The sequence below is a fragment of the Mixophyes fleayi genome, chromosome 2 (genome assembly GCF_038048845.1).
Source record: "Mixophyes fleayi isolate aMixFle1 chromosome 2, aMixFle1.hap1, whole genome shotgun sequence".
Lineage (NCBI taxonomy): Eukaryota > Metazoa > Chordata > Amphibia > Anura > Limnodynastidae > Mixophyes > Mixophyes fleayi.
Window position 1 is genome coordinate 94,706,261 of NC_134403.1, and position 19,203 is coordinate 94,725,463.

Genomic DNA, 19,203 nt, shown 5'->3' on the forward strand with positions numbered 1-19,203 from the left:
TTCAAGAGACTTTCTAGATTGCAGACCTGATCAGTCATTTACATATATATATACCTATATTGTGCATATTACTGTGGATCGTGTATAAGGTGCCTGTGTATATCCTGTGTTGCAGTCTTCCCCCGTGCACCTCCTCACATATATATGCAGTGGTACAACTTGCTGATGTCAGACCACTGATCCCTGTTTCCGGTATCACCTGTTCCATTATCCTCTCACATAGCAGTGGTACAACCTGCTACCGCAGACCACTGACTACCTGGATACCTCCACTTGGATTCCATTCCTTCACTCAGACAGCGGTACAACTTGCTACTCGCAGACCGCTGACTCTCATCACCTCCTTGTTTCTGTTGGACATTCCTCCTCACTATAGCAGTGGTACAACTTGCTATCGCAGACCACTGACTACCTTCACGTGTCCTTGTCCATACAGTTCCTTGTGTATCATTACCTCATTATTACCAGTGTTGCTAGTCATAGACTTTCCTGAGCATCTCATCGGTCATCATTTCATGTTCCGTGATCACCCAGCTACCAGAGTACCCTATTACCATCTACATTGCTCTGGTAAGCCTACCATCTGGTGATCCCTGGGTAAAGACTCCTAGTGCCCGTGACAGTAAGATCAGGCCATGACAGACCCAGATGCGGAACCTACAGCCAAAGAGATGCTGCGGCATCTGGTTACTCGTATTGAGCAACAGGAAGTTCGCCAACGGCATTTACTGCGGTGTTACCAGGCCTTAGCCTCCCAAAGACCGTCTGTACAAGATGCCACAACTACTGTTGATGCTCCTGTGCCTTCCTCCGTTTCCCCAGTGCCATCCCAGGTGTTTACAGCTTCCACGCTTCACCTGCCTACTCCGTCAAAATACGATGGAGACCCCAAAACTTGTAGGGGTTTTCTTACTCAATGCTCAGTTCATTTTGAGCTCCAACCTCAAAATTTTTCTACCCATCGTTCCAGAGTGGCCTATCTTATTTCATTGTTTTCTGGACAAGCTCTCGCATGGGCTTCCCCTCTGTGGGAAAGAAACAATCCATTGTTACAGGATAGTGCCGAATTTATTTCCACGTTCCGAAGTGTATTCGATGAACCAGGTCGTGTTATTTCCGCTGCATCCAGCATTCTCCGTCTTCGCCAAGGATCTCGCACTGTGGCTCAGTACGTCATTCAATTTAGGATCTTAGCCTCTGAACTTCAGTGGAACACTGAAGCATTAATTGCCGCCTTCTGGCAGGGGCTTTCCGATAAAATTAAAAACGCACTGACTTCACAAGAACTACCCTCCTCTTTAGAAGATTTGATCTCTCTTTGCCATCGTGTAGACCTGAGGTTTCGTGAAAGAGAACCTGAGAAAACAACTTCGGTTAAAACACCTCTTCTCTCAAATCCTCAATTTCACACAGCTTCATCTCCGGTGATACCCATGGAGATAGGTCGCTCCAAATTAACTTTAGAGGAGAGGGACCGAAGAATAAAGAATAGACTTTGTATCTATTGTGCCGATTCTACGCATATGCTCAATTCTTGTCCCAGGAAATGCCGGGCTCTAACCAATACTGGGGAGATAAGGTTAGGGTTTCTGGAGTCCTCTCCACCTTCTACGAAATTAAAAGCCTGCGCTTTTGATGTTACGATTTCCTTTGCTACCAAATCCTTTGAGTCACAGGCATTGATTGATTCCGGAGCAGCAGGAAATTTTATTTCCAAATCATTAGTAAATCAATGGTCTCTACCAGTGATTACCTTAAAAACACCCATTACTGTGACGGTTATTGATGGATCACGTCTCATCAACGGTCTTATCACCCAGAGTACGTCTCCAGTAACCCTTCAGATTGGTGCCCTGCATCATGAAGAAATATCGTTTTTGATCCTTCCTGTTACGACAAGTCCGATTGTCTTAGGCCTTCCATGGCTTCAGTGTCACTCTCCCCAGATTGACTGGCGCACTCCTCGAGTTACATCTTGGGGAACTGAATGTCATCATCGTTGTCTCTCCCAAGTGGTTTCATTCAAAAGACAGCATTCGTCTATTCCACCAGGTCCTCCTCCACAAGATCCTTCATCTACGGATCTGTGTGATAAAGTTCAGTCTGAACGCCTTCCTCCTCATCGGGCGTTCATGACGTCATCGGACGTTGAAGATGGATCTCAGGAGTCATCTTCAAAAAGTCAAGTGCTGGTGGTTCACGGTCACCATCCGTCTTTTCCGGAATTTCCTGCCCTCCCGCCCACCCAAGTTCCTGCGGTGGAAACTGTTTGTCAGACCTTTAAAAATATCTGGTCTCAGGTCAGAACCTGTTTAAAGAAGACATCTGTCAAATATAAATCTTTCGCTGATAAGAAGAGGCGGGCTATTCCACCACTAAAAATTGGAGATCGTGTCTGGTTATCCACAAAAAATATTCGTTTGAAGGTTCCATCCATGAAATTCGCCCCTCGTTTTATTGGTCCATATAGGATCATTCAGGTTATCAATCCAGTATGTGTGAAACTCCTTCTTCCTAAGAGTCTTCGGATTTCTAATGCCTTCCATGTATCTTTGCTCAAACCTCTTATTATCAACCGTTTTTCTACTCCTCCCTCAGCTCCGCAGCCAGTTCAAGTCCATCAGGAGGAGGATTTTGAGATTACCGAGGTACTAGATGCAAAAATTTCGCGAGGAGTCCTCCACTTCCTCGTTCATTGGAAGGGCTTTGGTCCTGAGGAGCGCTCTTGGATCAAAGCTGAAGATCTTAATGCTCCTGCCCTTTTGAAGAAGTTTTACTCCAAAAATCCGGACAAGCCCGGTTCCAGGCGTTCTGTGCCCACCTTTAAAAGGGGGGGTACTGTCACTCACCGGACCGTGAGTGCCTCTTCCCGGACATTTAGGAACCGTGGCCGTCCACCATCCTGAGGGTCTGCGCATGCGCAGCCCTTTTCTATACTTCAGTGTATACCCCTTTAACTTAATTGGCAGATCAGGCAACCTCCCTATATGAAGCACCTGTGGTCACTACCACGTGGCCTGATCTTGGAGTCTCATTCCTCATGAGTCTCTGAAGGTGTTCCTGTATTACTTGTGTATTCAGTGCTGCTGATTCCTGTGGTTTCCAAACCACTTCTACTACTGTGGTTCCATACCACTTCTACCATCAACTGTATCATCATGACTGTTTGCTGATTCCTATCCGCTGCCTCCGTGCACTACAGTCTTCTACACCACTTCAACGTTATTTTATATCAATGTGACTGTTTGCTCATTGCTATCCGCTGCCTCCGTGCACTCCAGCTTTTACCTCACTCACCTGCTTCTCATCAAGTCTGTTTGCTGATTGCTATCCGCTGCCTCCGTGCACTACAGTCTCCTGCTTGCAACTCGCCTGTGTTTAACATCGTGACTGCCAGCTGACTACTATCCGCTGCCTCTGTGCACTACAGTCTCCTGCTTGCAACTCGCCTGTGTTCAACATCGTGACTGCCAGCTGACTACTATCCGCTGCCTCTGTGCACTACAGTCTCCTGCTTGCAACTCGCCTGTGTTCAACATCGTGACTGCCAGCTGATTACTATCCACTGCCTCCGTGCACTACACTCTCATCTCATCTTTGCTGTGCCTTCCTCGAGACTGCCGCTTTTCATTACCATCTGCTTCACTTCGTGATCTACAGCTCCTGCCCTGCGCTGCACTCCTGTTTCTCATCGCTGTTGGTTCCTGTGGTTGCTACTGGTTACCTCCGTGTGCCGCTGAGTCCTGCCGCTGTGGTCAGCGCTATCGTCCATCTCCTGCTGATCCACTCTCCACGCCTTCACGTGTTCCACTGGTCTCTACCCTCCTGTCAGCATTGGATTTGTATCTCTTCTACTACCCTCTGCTGGATCATCTCCATTCTCCTGGGTTTCCTAGGAGTCCAGTTCCACGTGTTGCTGACTCCTGTGGATTCGTGTCCCTGTCGGTCTACTCACCTGTGCGCTGCACCTGCTAGACCGCTGCTTCTCCTATCCAGGGACTTCCTATCCAGTCGGCCTCCAGCCGCTCAGGTACCGCTGCAATCCCATCTGACTGCTACTGCTGAACCACGGTATGCATACTTCTCATTGACTGTGCTGTGTATTGCATATCTTGCTGGACTGTGTTTGGTTCTCTCTGGAGTCCGCTCTCCGCTGAGTCTATTGCCATCATTGACTGTGTTATCATTGTGCGGGACTACTTCAAGAGACTTTCTAGATTGCAGACCTGATCAGTCATTTACATATATATATACCTATATTGTGCATATTACTGTGGATCGTGTATAAGGTGCCTGTGTATATCCTGTGTTGCAGTCTTCCCCCGTGCACCTCCTCACATATATATGCAGTGGTACAACTTGCTGATGTCAGACCACTGATCCCTGTTTCCGGTATCACCTGTTCCATTATCCTCTCACATAGCAGTGGTACAACCTGCTACCGCAGACCACTGACTACCTGGATACCTCCACTTGGATTCCATTCCTTCACTCAGACAGCGGTACAACTTGCTACTCGCAGACCGCTGACTCTCATCACCTCCTTGTTTCTGTTGGACATTCCTCCTCACTATAGCAGTGGTACAACTTGCTATCGCAGACCACTGACTACCTTCACGTGTCCTTGTCCATACAGTTCCTTGTGTATCATTACCTCATTATTACCAGTGTTGCTAGTCATAGACTTTCCTGAGCATCTCATCGGTCATCATTTCATGTTCCGTGATCACCCAGCTACCAGAGTACCCTATTACCATCTACATTGCTCTGGTAAGCCTACCATCTGGTGATCCCTGGGTAAAGACTCCTAGTGCCCGTGACACAGACATCCAGGAGGAGATGGCGGAGAGGCAGTCAGATACCCGAGAGAGCAGGGTGGAAGAAAGATCAGGAGAAGAGATGTAGAGTTGAATGTCGTCAGCATAAAGGTGATACTGAAGACCGAAGGAAGAGATGAGAGCACCAAGGGAGGAATTATAGAGCGAGAAGGTAGGTGCCAATATGTGTGTGTGTATATATATATATATATATACATATATATATGTATGTATATATATATATATGTGTGTATATATGTGTATATATATATATATATATATATATATATATATATATATATATATATATATATATATAATGTATATTTTGCTGAAAGGTAGAGTTGGAATCCATCCTATCAAATTCCTGCACTTGCCCCAGAGTGATTCATTTCCATCAATAGTTACTATTTAATACTACCCAATCCATCATTACTATTCAACATACGTGTGGCTAAAATACAAATCTGGAGCAGACTGTTTGCTTTATTCCTAATTCTAATTGAAAATGAAAAGTCCAAAAATTGTTTATTACTATGAAAGGTGTTTTCCTTTAAAGTTGAAAGTCACCAAAAAGTTTTCTAAAGCCTAATTTATCAGCTGCTAGTTACACAGCCTGTGTTTATACTGGAAACTGAGAAAAGAGGACATTTTTTTTTTCTTTTAAATCCCTCAACCACAAAATGTCCACATTTCGGACATGTTGTGTTACATGCATGCCTGGTGACATCTCAGAACATGTTCCCTTTTCTGGAATAACAAACTAAATGAGAATTATAGTTTTGCATGATGTTTTTTATTATTATTTCTCCTTTTGCTCTGACAAATAATTCATAGATGTTGCGTTTACAAAATGTCATGAGCCTCATCCACCACAAGGTGGAAGTATAGTTTAGGTTATCAGAGAGCAGATAATGTCACACTGCACACAGTACTGGTCTGTGTCTTATGGTCCAATGCTCTTACCCCCACATTTTTCCAGTTTGTAATTTACTTACACTGCTTACCACTAATACACTGGCTTGGAAGGTTGGGGTATGGATCCACTTAAATATGGGTGAACATAGCAGAACAAGGGCAAAGCCAAAATTTGTCTTGACTTTGTTAACTGCAATGTTGGTGGCTAGGGATCCTAGACTTTGTAGCAATGGTGTCTGATAATAACACTATTATATAATGATTAGATTGTCTCTGTGACTGAACAGATTCATCCAATGAGAGTTAAGAAGGCATTGTTTGGCAGTACTGGAATAACTGGAATTGCGCATTCCACTGTGTTATACTGCAGTCACCAAGGTATGGGCTCTGCATTGTATGGAGGTTACAAGAACATAGGCGCTGCATTGTACTGAAATATCCACAATAGGGCTTTGCATTGCACTATGGTCACCAGTACAGTATTTCTTTCTGACATAATGCGCACACTATGTACTTTTTCACTGTATCCTTTTCCCTGTGTATATGTTTTTAACCATTTTCCTTATTCACTGAATAACAAATATGATTGGGATGGTGCTACTGCGGTTATACTGGGCTCAATTCTGACCAGCCTTCCACCTGTGTGGAGTTCTACCTGTGTTGGCCTGGGCTTCCTGCTCATACTCCAGTTTTCCTCCCAAAGTCTAAATAACATACAACTAGGTAAAATGGCTTCTGATGAAAGTGTTACTAGAGGTTGTGGTAGAAAATTTAGACTGCAAGCTCCACTGGGGCAATGCGCAATGTGTTGGCACTATATAGATAAGGAGTAATAATAATATTAACAACAAGTCGGCTAATTTAAACCTTAAGTGCACATTAAGGGGGTCATGTTGGACGCAAATTACATCTTTGTCATATAAGCGTTTTTGCTTCTGAGCATGTGCACAAAGCACTACTTTCAGAACTTGTACTCTGTGCGCTTGTGCAGAAGTAAAAGAGCGTATTATATGATAAAAACACAATTTGCATCCAATTCAACAAGACCCCCCATAGTGGATTCCCTTTTTTTTCTTTAGCAAAAGGTGGAAACTCTGACCTGTATATTTCTAATAAAATCTGTATCCAATATACATTATTCAGGGAAAAACAAAATAAAGAAAAACCTATGGAGGTAATGATAGCACTGGTAACACCCAGGGGTTTGCACTTGCTTATTAGTAATACCACACCACTTTGTACCTCTATAGTAATAAAATAAATAGATATCAGATTGTGTACCACGTAATTTTGTACCTGCTCAGTCTGTTAAATAGTATATGTGTTTGTGTGGAGTTGTTGATTATTTTTTGCAGGACATGCTCCACAGCAGCTGAGACCAACATTCCAGATGAAACAAAGTTTGTACATCCAACTTATGTTAGCTTAGTTTCAGAAATCTAAGTATTGGGTAGTATTTATAGTCCAAGCATTTCATTGTATTAGAAGTGTAAATCATACATTACTAGCATGTCTGCCTCTCTCTTATTGACTGTTCGTTGACTTATCTATTAAGAGCTCATGCACATGAGTGGTCTTCTGCACTGTTCATGATCCATTGATTTAATCACATTGTAAATGGACACAGGTCCAAACAGCTTTTACCTGATTTCCATTACTTGTGTCCATGTATAAAATGATTTAATGCAATAGTTTGTAAACCAAGGAAGAGGACACGTGCATGTGGACCATCTATCTAGGAGAGACAAAATAGTGATACATGATCTAGGGGCGTGGTCTATCATGACAGGTATTGAAGTATTCAGTACCTGTCACATAATCCTATACCCGTCATGATAACCCTCACCTGCTCTCCCTCACTTATTTTGATGCTATTCTGGGTAATATACTCATTAAATCTTTAGATACGAAGTTCCCAGCTATGGTTATCAAGTTTTTGATCAATCGGTCCCTCAGATATGACCACTGGAGATCACTGATACGGTCTCTTTACGGTAATAATAATTTTCTATATATCTTTTCTTTTCCTACATTTAAAACACAACATATCGTTAATTGTTTTTGTCAATCCGGTCCAGCTGGTTCTTTTATGCTGTGCAGTATTGTTGTGTTATAACAATATGTTACAGCTTTACTTAAACAATGACCTCATCCTATCTGTGCAAACATTGTTTCACTTTCCTCTGCAATATTGTAATTGTGTGTGCGAAGCTGCTTCTCAGCATTGGTATCGGGTTTACATATATCCAAGGTCTAACAAGTCTGTTATTGGCAGAATAAAACTGATACTATGTTATGCTTACACCTGGACTTCACATTGGGGGTAAAGAGAATATATGCCCAGAACATTAGCTATATGGAAAGAAAGTAGACAATTGGAAATATAAACTTATTTCTGCAGGAAAAGTAATTAATGTTGCTCTGCATGAAATGTCCACTAGAGGTCACATCTAAAGTAATAAAAGCACAGGTCCATAGGAGAGGAGAAGATAGAAATAGAGAGTGAGAGGAAAGAGGTTTTACTGACAAAGTAACTGTGTCACACATTAGTCACACTCACAACTCGTTGTTAGATTTCATTGGTCGAAAGGTGAGTCCCTAAATAAAGTTAATTTCTAGTGAAAACAGATACCGATAACAGCACATCAAAATATTTTTAAGGAGTTAGTACTCCATGTTTACTAACATACAATACCCATTACATAAGTAACCTTTACGCATATTTTCCTTAGTTAGTCTAAAACATTTGAGGCGTTATCCCAAAAACTATTCTGTATTCTGTACTCCATGCAAAACAAACACGTTGAGTACTAAACTCAAACTATTTTGGTGTGCTTTTATATGTGTTACTTTCCCCTAAGTATTATGCAAAAATCCCGAAAACTTGCTCTCCCTACAGTCATTAACTTACACTATACACTGTAATCTCTGAGTGTCCCATCTATAGCTAGTTTAGTTAGGCTGGGTACACACTGGAGGTTTTTCAGCCGATTATTAGGCCAATCACCCTATAAATGTCCGCCCGGCCGCATATTGCGTCAGTGTGTGGGCCTCGTATAATCACATGATGAACAACAATCGTTCCAAAGTGCCGATTGTCGTTCCATTAGGTTGGTTGTACTGTTTAGTAATCTCGTTCCAATCACCTACTGGTCATGGTCTTCTCAGCTGATGCCGGCAATGAACATGTCCTGGTGACTAAATGTAGAGAGTGCTGTAGATGGAATAATTTGTTCATTCTGAGACTGAATATTTAGTTTCAGAGTCACAGAATCTAATGTAAGGACATGTGGATAGATATAACAAAGCGGTTTTAATCAGTGAATGAATAAATGACTATTGTGCTGTCATTTTCTAAACGACTAGAGAACCAGATGAAGAGCACAGATCTGAAGGTAAATCATGTGTAGTGTGTACGCATGAATCGCCCGACCGGTTGAACCTTCAGTCCCAAGTACAATTGTTGTATATAAAACGTCGGTCAGAAAATTCTCCCGTGTGTACCCAGCCTTACATACATGGAGAACTAATTTGAACAGATTTATATTTTCACATAGCAAAACCAACAGCCAATTTACTCTTATAACAGGATAAAAGGATTCCAGAAACTTCCCATCTGATTTATCGCAGGTGGGTTGGGAACGGCTGCTGTAGTATAACATATAAAAAATACAGTACAACATATACATTCTAAATAATGCATGTGATATGACAAAAACAAACACCATAAGATGAGCGCTGGGGATGTATGTCATGGAGACGGTGACTGAGAACACATTCCTCCCTTTGTACATGCAGCTGACGTTCCAGTTAACAATGCACAGTTACACTACCTACCATTGTCAATGTCTCCTTCTGATGATATGTCCAAGTTATAATTGTCCATATTTTGTGCCTGTGTAAGTTTGTTGAAGGAGATAGGAGGAAGAGTGAGGGACGGGTCTGTAGGAAGGGGTGTCAGAGGAGGTCCGTATAAAGCAAAAGAGGACCAGAATAAATCATATGTGCAGCAACAGAATGTTAGAAAAGCATCAAAGAAAATATATCGTCACCTTACAAGGCATACATGTGAATAAACTAATGAATGAGCATGCAAATAGAGCATTATAATTGTGGTTTCCATTTAAGTACAGTGATGTGTAACACATCTTAGTTATACACAATACAATGCTATACACAAAAAAATAAAAGAAGAAGGAACCGGAGGGTGTAGGGCTGTCTACACTTTACATTCTGGTTGTAACGAACAGAGAACAGTGCAGACGTGGGCACCCTCTCTTCCATGTCTGGCAATGAGCCCACACATATGGTCATTAATACAATTGATTGGGTAACTCAAGATCATACCTGATTCAATCTATTTGAATTGATCAGGAAAAATAACACAGTTTTAAGCACATCTTTGTAAACACATGGGAAACCTGTAATATGCAAGGTAAAAAAAGATGTTGCGTTTAGTTTAGTGTTTTAAGATGTGAAAAGTGTTGTTATTTTGTATAAGGTGTAAAATTATCAAAGGCAGAAATCTAGTGTATTACCAAACACAGGGATTCAGCACTTTAAACGCTGTATCACATAACAAACTAAAACATCAATGGCATAGAGTAAAACTGTATATATTCAAAATGTTATGTATGCAAATACTAGGTGTAATGTCCCAGATTGCATAGCTCTGAAAACTTATGGAAAGAAGAGCAACTACAGGATGTTGAGTCCTCTCACCCTCCCAGAGACATGCAGAATGTGGACATAATATTCTCTAATTGTCTAGAGGAGAACCAGTCATCTTTATGCCATCAAGGAGCGAGTGCTTTTGAAGAAGTCCCAAGGCTAAGACAAAGCCAGTCAGCTATTTTGTCTGCAATAATGCACACCCTTCTTTGGTGTGAGACGGCGTGGGGAACCTGCTTAGTAAAACGTCACATCATCACTGGTGCTGTACATGCAAGTGTAGGGTTCCCTTGTGTCTTGGTTTTCCCAAGATGGTCTACTTTTTACCCCCACACAAAATAAAGTCTCTTCATGCTCCCAAACTAACAGGATATGTGGGGAGAGGTTCCTGTGGTTGTTTAGCCCTGTTTGGGACCTAAATGGGAGTACAGCGTGAATTATATGGCCTAAGTAACTTTGAAGTCACACATTTTAATTCACACTGGTGTTTTTTCCCCAGAGGCTAACATAAGATAAAGATCTCTCAACAGATCACTCCTGGAGGGGGCCAGTAGCTTGAAAGCCTGGGATGTAGTGCTTCTGGAGTAGAGACCCAAGGGTGCTTAAATCACTTTGGGAGTGGTGATCTTCAACTGAAAATATTGCACTGGGCACAAATTCATTTCCTGTGCCCTGGCCTTTGGCTGGCCAGAAAATGTTAAAATTCTAGCTTGAGGTAAGCCAAGTTGCACATCTCTTTATACAAGAGCCTGAAGATCGCAGCCCTGTGCACACTTTTTAGAGCACTTGGGTGATAGAAAGCACCGTCCCAAGATAGTGAGGGTGACTGGATCTGTAAAGACCGTGCGTCCGGGTGGGTTCGTTCAAAAATCACCTAGGTGAATTGTTGCAACCAAACAGTGGTGTATTCAGCAGATGGCAAAACAGGCAGAGTAATTCCTTAGAGGCACAGCGTAGATACGTGATGGAACGCAGTTCTTAGTCACCACACAAGATTTATTCGCAGATCCCAAAGACACAGTTTATATGACACAGATTATTCCCCCAGTCATGAAGTTAACTGGGAGTGTATTAGGGTGGAAACTCTCTGGTGATTGGTGGTAATATCACCAGATAACCCTGGAGTGTCCTCCCCCTAGCTGACTCAGAGCCGTAACCAGGCAGGTGCAGGCGCTGCCATCCCCCAGTGCGCAGTCCCAAGGGGGCGCAGTGGCCGCCTGCACCTGCCTCTATGTGAGGAGACTGAAAAAAAATTAAAATAAACAGATCTCAGAATCAGACTGCCGGCTGCCCGGCGCATCCAAGATGACGGCCGGCACTCGACTCCTCCTACTTTTTAACTCTGCCCTCTGTTCCTGCAGCGTCTGAGGTCATGATTCTGCTGGGAGCAGAGGAGCAGAGTACACACAGCAACGACTGGGCTGGACTTTTAGGAATAAGGGAGAAATTAGAAATTGAAGCAAAAGGTAGCAGTGAGCACAAAAGAAGAATAAGTGAGAAGAATGCAGAAGAAAAGCTGAAAAGAAGCTGACAGCTGAAAAGGTAGATAACTTGAGACAGAAGAGAGAGGGGTAGGAGGGGGTCTGGTCACGTGTGTCGTGGGGGTCTTTTAACACTTTATTTAATGTTAACATGCTTTCACCTTCTTAAATTAAAATATTTTAGTGCATATTGATTTTTAAGTACACTATGCTTCATGCTGCAATGGGTATTATCAGGCATAGGTATGTGACTTTATAAATATGTACAAACTTGTGAATTACTTTTGCCATTATGTTTTTTTTTTGTCATCTGAAAACAATGTCTATGGATAGAAATTGAAATTTTTTTAGTCATGACTTGGAAGAATTAATAAAAGGTGTATTGGTATAGAAAATGCTATGAATCTAATTTAGGTACGCAATTAATTATGATTTCTATGCCAATACTACTTGTAACAATTTAAAAGGTGGAAGTAGGTTGTCTTATAACTCTGACACGTTTTTTTTTACGGTGCTGAATCTTCTTGCTCCTCCGTTTGTAATCTGCTTAATATTTGTTGGAGTAAGAGCATTTCCGTCCAAATTAAGCATAGTGAGGTCATATCAAATCGGCTCCGAGCTGCCGGTGAGGAAGTTGGTTGGGGCAGTGTTATGCCTTGGATGTAGCCGGACCACCACTTTAGCCAATCTCCAGTGGTCGAACAAACTAAGGATCTCTGTTCCAGGGATCTTAGATTTAAGCCATGGGGAGGGAGAAGGTTTCAGTGCTGTCTAGCACTAGTAAAGCGCTAGCCACACCCCACAGGAGGTTGGACACGCCCACTCAAAAAATGACACTCCCACTTAGATGGGGGGCGCCGGTGCCCTGTCTCGCCCAGGGCACTAAAATGTCTTGTTACGGCACTGAGCTGACTGGTGACCGCTGGTTCCATAGGGTCCCTAGGAGTCTGGCCCAGAATACTTTCATGCCATGTCCTTGTTGACTAGAGGACAAAAGCGGATTATATGAAGTTTGTTAACTCTCCTTTAAACAACCCTTTGTCCTGTCTGATTAACTCTTCCACCTGACAACATCTAAGAATAAACCCTTCTAACGCACAATCAATAACCTAAACTGCGCAGGAAATATAATCGCATATTTTAGCACACGCATGTGAACAAAAATGTAATAAACTAACACAGCCCAATGACAACAGCTCAGTGGCAATGGAACTCAAATGTTCTTATATCTTATACTCTGGAGTCCAAGTTCACAGCATGGGTTGTCAAAAGATCCCTAAACATTCCTATGTTGCTCTGTCAGCTTTTCAGAGTTCTTTAATTTATGAGTAAGATTCCACTTACATTGTACTAGTGATCAAGTTTCATTACATACAGTTTTACACTTTCCAGTTGGTGCTTTGGTTTGTTATTCCTACAGCATTTAATGTACTGAATCCCTGTAATTTGTAGTATCCCAGTTTATACAAAATTATAGTCACATTATTTAACTCAAATATATAGCTCCATTTCCCATATGCACATTGCAGTTTTTGATACTACATTATATACACTCTATTGGTTTACTTTATTAACTTTTTGCGCAATTTTGCTGACTGCTATTTATGTATGTATAAAAGAAGAAGGGTGTGGTGTGGAGCCCCATTGTTTGAGCACGACCAGGGAGCCAAATGGTAGTTTTGATCAGTCACAGAGTGAAGCCATGATTAAATGGTTCTTTGTGGCATCTGCAAGACCTTGAAGAAAACTTTTATAAGCATTATCGCAGTACAATTCATACTACACTGGTTGCCTGCTTATAATAATAAAAGCAACTATAACAAGTAAATGTTTTTTTATACAAATTGTGTTGTATAAAAATGTTCTAATTTCAATGGAACCTACCAGATCGAGGCTTCAGGCCAAAGGCCGCTGTGCTGTGTACTGGGGACATGGTGGGGGAGCCGTCTTCAGGCTAAAGAGCAACAGAAATGCAAAATATTATTTCAATGGAAACTATTCCTAGATCACAGATACGTTTAAGTCAAGTCAGGATGCTAAGGGATTAAACATATATATTATAGTGATACAAGAATTAACAACGTCATGCTCAATAGCATATGAACGTGGAGGATTTCCACCTTCAGATAATATTAGTGTATTTGTTTGTCCATGCCCCACTGCAACTTTTACTAAATACATTGCTTTATCTTTCTGGCTTCCCTCTGCATCTGTCAGTCAACTTGTTATATCATTAAGCAGAATTGTTTAAATATATTGCCCTGGGACACAGCAAGCCCTGCTGTGCTCTATACTTTGTATACAGCAGTAACCTTACAGCAGCTTTGTGCTGTATCGCTGGACCATGAAAATAAACAACTTTGCTTTATTATACCAATTCATGGCTACAAATCACAGAAGAAAGCTATCTAGATAAATCATTATATTTAGTAAAAATAGTAGAAGGACACAACATACATCACACTAATTTCATTTACAGCATTTTGCTGCCCTCTCTGCATTTCTGGAGGCTTTCCAAAATCTCTCCCCACTTGCCTCTTGTCAATTCCACTTTATCTTCCATCCCCAGCTCCACTTCCTCTTTGCTTGTAAATGTGGGAGCATCAGTGTGGTATGTTTAGTATAGACAGGAGACCTTCTAGTTCTGAATTCTGGTAGGAGCACTGTACTTAGCGATACTCCTATACCTGATAAACAGGACATGCTGGTGCTTCTACAGTCAGTGTAATGGAATTAACCTATGCTACTCCCACTAGTACACACTCACAATTCTAAACACACTGTCTCTTCTCATCTCAGCTCAATAGGCAGTAATCTCTCTCATAAGCAGGGCCTTCCCTACTCTTTGTATCCAGGTCTGCATATGTTTTGTCTGCCTTGTATGCTCCTGTTTTATGTATGCACTTAGACTGGGGCCTAAAGGTCCTACGGTGGGAATGCAATGGTAGTGGCCCATAAAATATTGTTTGTGCCGCCACACTGAGGGGGAGTGGCCAGCCAACAGAGATGGAGCGGCCAGCAGCCAGAGTGGCATGGTCAGCAACAGGAGCAAATGGGTACAAAGAAAGATTCACTGACCAGGTCACCTCACCTGAGTGATTCTTCGTTCCTTCTGGCACAGTGAATCACTCAGGTGACCAAGGCAGTGATTCTACTTTCTTTCCGACATACCCCACTGCGGATTTCTCCGGTACCTCGGTGTGCCGGTCCGGTCATGTATATGCTCTGCTTTCCCCAATGTCTGACACTGTGGAGCACTATCGCTTTTTACAAATTAACATTAATAATAACAACAGTGGGGTCCTGAGACCATGTAACAGGGCCCTGTGCTGGTTGCTTTCACAGCTACATATGTTTAACACATTAACAACTAGAACAATCCTTATTTATGGAGGAAGAATTGGTTCACTGTTCACTGTTTTAACTTCCATGTCTATTGTAAATCCTTGCAGATCTGTTGCTGGCTATAGCAGTGTGCTGGGGGATCTCTGTGTGTTTGTTCTACAGCACTGGGGTCATGAGTTCAATTCCCGACCATGGCCTTATCTGTGAGGAGTTTGTATGTTCTCCCCAGGGCCGGATTAAGGGAATGGAGGCCCCTGGGCTAAGGGGCCCTCCATTCCCCGCGAGGCCCCCAATGTGAGCCGTCCGCCGCCCCCCACCCCCCGCGAGGACCCCCCCAAGCGCTTACCTGTCAGTGGAGTTCTCCTCCTGCGGCGCGCTGTAAGCTCCTTACTGAGGAGATCTCGCGAGAGTTCATGAACTCTCGCGAGATATCCTCAGTAAGCAGACTACAGCGCGCCGGGACGGAGGACTGCACTGACAGTACTCAGCAGCATCGATCGGGCCGGGGGCGCCCCCGCCCCCGACCGATCAATAATGCTGCTGAGGAGTTTGAAGGGCCCCCTGGATGCCCGAGGCCCCTGGGCTATAGCCCAGTTAGACTTCGGGTTAATCCGGCCCTGGTTCTCCCCGTGTTTGCGTGGGTTTCCTTCGGGTGCTCCCGTTTCCTCCCACACTCCAAAAAACATACTGGTAGGTTAATTAGCTGCTAACAAATTGACCCTAGTCTGTGTGTGCCTCTGTCTGTCTGTCTGTCTCTGTGTGTGTGTGTGTGTGTGTGTGTATGTATGTTAGGGAATTTAGACTATAAGCTCCAATGGGGCAGGGACTGATGTGAGTGAGTTCTCTGTACAGCGCTGCGGAATTAGTGGAGCTATATAAATAAATGATGATGATGATGTTCCTTGTAGGATAACACCACCCTTTCAAGCACCTGCTATAGCCTATAAATTGATTGAGCAACTTCCACTTCTTTATTTCTATTGTAAACCCTGGCCAGACTGTATCATTTTGTACTCATTCAGTTATTCTGCATTACATTTATTATACAATGAAATTATGTCCTATTGATTTCTCAAGGAAATGTTTAAGATAATTGTGGTCTGTAGCCACTTTTGTTGCACTAAAACATTTTTTTTTTAGATTAGAACCTTTGCCACTTGCCGTTCAAATAGGAAGTTATTCTTATTAAGATGTATAGGTCAACATACGGAAATCTTAGCATAGTGTTTCTATGTGCACAGAACTCAGAATATCCAGAATGTCCCTTTGGATGACCAGTTATCTCATGTTACTTAGCTACCTTATTACAAACTTTCTTTTTTTGGAGGTGACTGTGGGAGAAAAATAATCAAAAACAAGAGAAATATAATATTTCTGAGCTGTTAACCTGAGTGGTGCAAGTCCTTGTGAATGTACTTTATTATGAATAGGTTTTGCTAATTGAAAAAAATAAAATATATTTTTAGTTTAATTCTTTGTGTGATTATATCAAGGATAAATTAGACTATAGCTAGTACCTATCAATCTGTAGTTTAAACTCTGTCCTATCTGCACATGTAAATATAGCAATAAATCTTTAGCTGCTTATATTTAGCAGTACAGCTGAGTAACTTTAATATTAATTTAATTCATCATTACAGGTGCCATCAGGTAAGAGCCAATCAAAACACTGCACACAAATGTCAAATTTGTAAATATATTCAAGTGTAACCCACCTCTTCCTGGGAGGTATGACCTGCTTCAGTCTCAGTCACCATGTCATTCTGTACATTGAAAGCAAGGACACAGTGTTAGCGAGTTAGAAGCAAGAATTAGCTGAACACATGTCTCTTGTCTGCCACAGAATTAAGCACAAGAGTGGCCTTGGACTGTACCGCAGTCTGGAATACATTTATTGCTCTTAAATTTTTATAGGCTCACATATATAACAATGTTACTAATGTTAGCTCATTAAAGCATGCTCTGTACTTTTTATGGACACTTTAAACTATTACCTGCAATATTGGAGACATCTGCAACTCAACTTGTCCACTGTAAATTAATAAAAAAAAATAGTCAATCCTCTTGGGATTTGATTTAAATGTGTATTTAATGTATTTTACTATGGTAGACAAACACACTTTACTGTAGACGTGTTCAGATCAGATGTGGTAGTCTGTAAACTGTATAGTTCTGTGCTGTCTTCAATTTCCATACTTAGTCTGTAAGATAAAAAAAGACAAACGCAGTCTTACATAAAAAATTACATAAAATAAACATATGAACAAAGCATGAAATGATTGGCTAAACTGTCACATTCTCAAACTACAAAGGACTATGGGGTAGATTTATCAAACCTAAAAGGAAAAAGTTTCTAGCTATCATTTATATAGCACATTCCAGAACAGTGGTGGACAGGCCTGGTGAGTCTTTACCTGCAGCCCCCTAGACTGCTGCTTTCAATTTTATTGTCTGATTTGTTATAAAGCAGAGAATAAGGTAGAACAGGGACAGCTGACTTCCGCATCACGTGGCCTTCTCTGCACAACTCAGGGAGGTCACGCAGCTTACTGGCAGAAAAGGAGTATAGCATGCAGTGCACTCCCCCTCCTTCCTCTGTGTTGGCCATTTTGAAGGCTGGATGCCACACATGTGGCCCGTGAGGTAAGCCAGGTTGCCAATCACTATTATATTATTATCCTTTATTTCTAAGGTGCCACAAAGTGTTCGCAGCACGGCACATAGAGCATACGTAAAACAGAACTGGGCATACAGGGCAGTGCAAACAACAGAAAGAAAGTGCAATTAAAATCAATTCAGCTGCGGACAGGTGCGCAGGGCAAAGGGGTATAAGTGAATTACAGAATAAAGAGGAAAAATACAAAGGGGATGGAGGAGAGGTGGGAAATGAACTAAGGCAGGCTGAACCTGTGCCCAGAGATGTGGGTGCAACTAACAGGATCAGGGTAATGATGGAGATGCAAAGGAAAAGAAGAGGAGAACCAAAATACAAAAATGAGTCTGGGGCAAGGTGAACAGGAGGAGGACAAGAGGATAGAGGGACCTGCTCAAAGGAGCTTACAATCTAAAGGGGATGGGCAGACTGACAAGAATCACAAAGTGGGGAGTCAGGGTGAGGGGACTAGAAAGGAGAGATGAACAAGAGCGGGTAGTCAGAGAAATGGAGGAGGAATGCGGGTGAGGTATAGCACGGTTATTGAAGGAGGGTTGTGAAGGGGGGTAGAGGAGTTAAGAGGAGAGGTTAGACAGAGAAAGGGGAGGCTTTCCTGAACAGAGCAATTGACGTTTCGCAGGCTAGGGGATAGGGAGATAGCTCCATAGAAGGGGGCAGCACGGAAGAAATCTTGAATGCGGGAGTGAGATGTGGTGATCAGATGGGAGGTGAGGTGGCAGTCGTTGGCTGACCATAAAGGGTGAGGAGTATGAATAGAGGTGAGGTGGGAGGTGTAAGGAGCAGTGGAGTTAGTGAGGGCTTTGTAGGTCGGGGTGGGGAGCTTAAAGAGGATTCTGTAACGGAGGGGGAGCCAGTGCAGTACTTGACAGAGAGGGGAAACAGATGTAGAATGACGAGAGAGGAAGATTAGTCGCTGCAGCATTGAGTATGGACTGAAGAGCGAGGCGTGTGCTCGAGAGGCCAGTAAGAATGATAGGATGTTAAAGAAAATGATAGCTAGATCCTCATTGTTGCTACGGTCAACACCTTCACTTTTCTTTTTAGAAGGTTTGATATATCTACCCCTATGTGACCTAATAGTAGGGGTGGATCAGACTTATCCTTACGGCTAGCACAGTCATTGGGCCTGATTCATTAAAGAAAGTTAAGCAAAAGTAACCAAGTAAGGCAAAACCAAGTTGCATTGGAGGGGGAGGTAAATTTAAAATGTGATGCCAAATGTATAGTTGGGGTAGGGCATGTCCTTGATCAACTTTAAATTTCAGTGTACAAATAAGCTATCAAGTGTTTGTGCGCT

The 19,203-nt window shown here is 42.4% G+C and overlaps 1 protein-coding gene across 6 annotated transcripts in view; it reads right to left on the minus strand.

The window, feature by feature from the left end:
- The window catches only part of LRCH1 (leucine rich repeats and calponin homology domain containing 1), a 203,188-nt gene that overhangs the window by 45,843 nt on the left and 138,142 nt on the right, over nt 1-19,203 (minus strand). For 2 of the 6 annotated variants that reach the window (XM_075199711.1, XM_075199709.1), the window contains exons 12-16: nt 17,353-17,433; nt 17,227-17,263; nt 16,948-16,995; nt 13,772-13,841; nt 9,573-9,677 (exon numbers count right to left, since the gene is read on the minus strand). In XM_075199711.1, coding sequence (XP_075055812.1) covers nt 9,573-9,677; nt 13,772-13,841; nt 16,948-16,995; nt 17,227-17,263; nt 17,353-17,433 — 341 coding nt within the window. The remainder of the gene's footprint in view (nt 1-9,572; nt 9,678-13,771; nt 13,842-16,947; nt 16,996-17,226; nt 17,264-17,352; nt 17,434-19,203) is intronic. The other 4 variants (XM_075199714.1, XM_075199712.1, XM_075199710.1 and 1 more) reach the window with 3 other exon arrangements.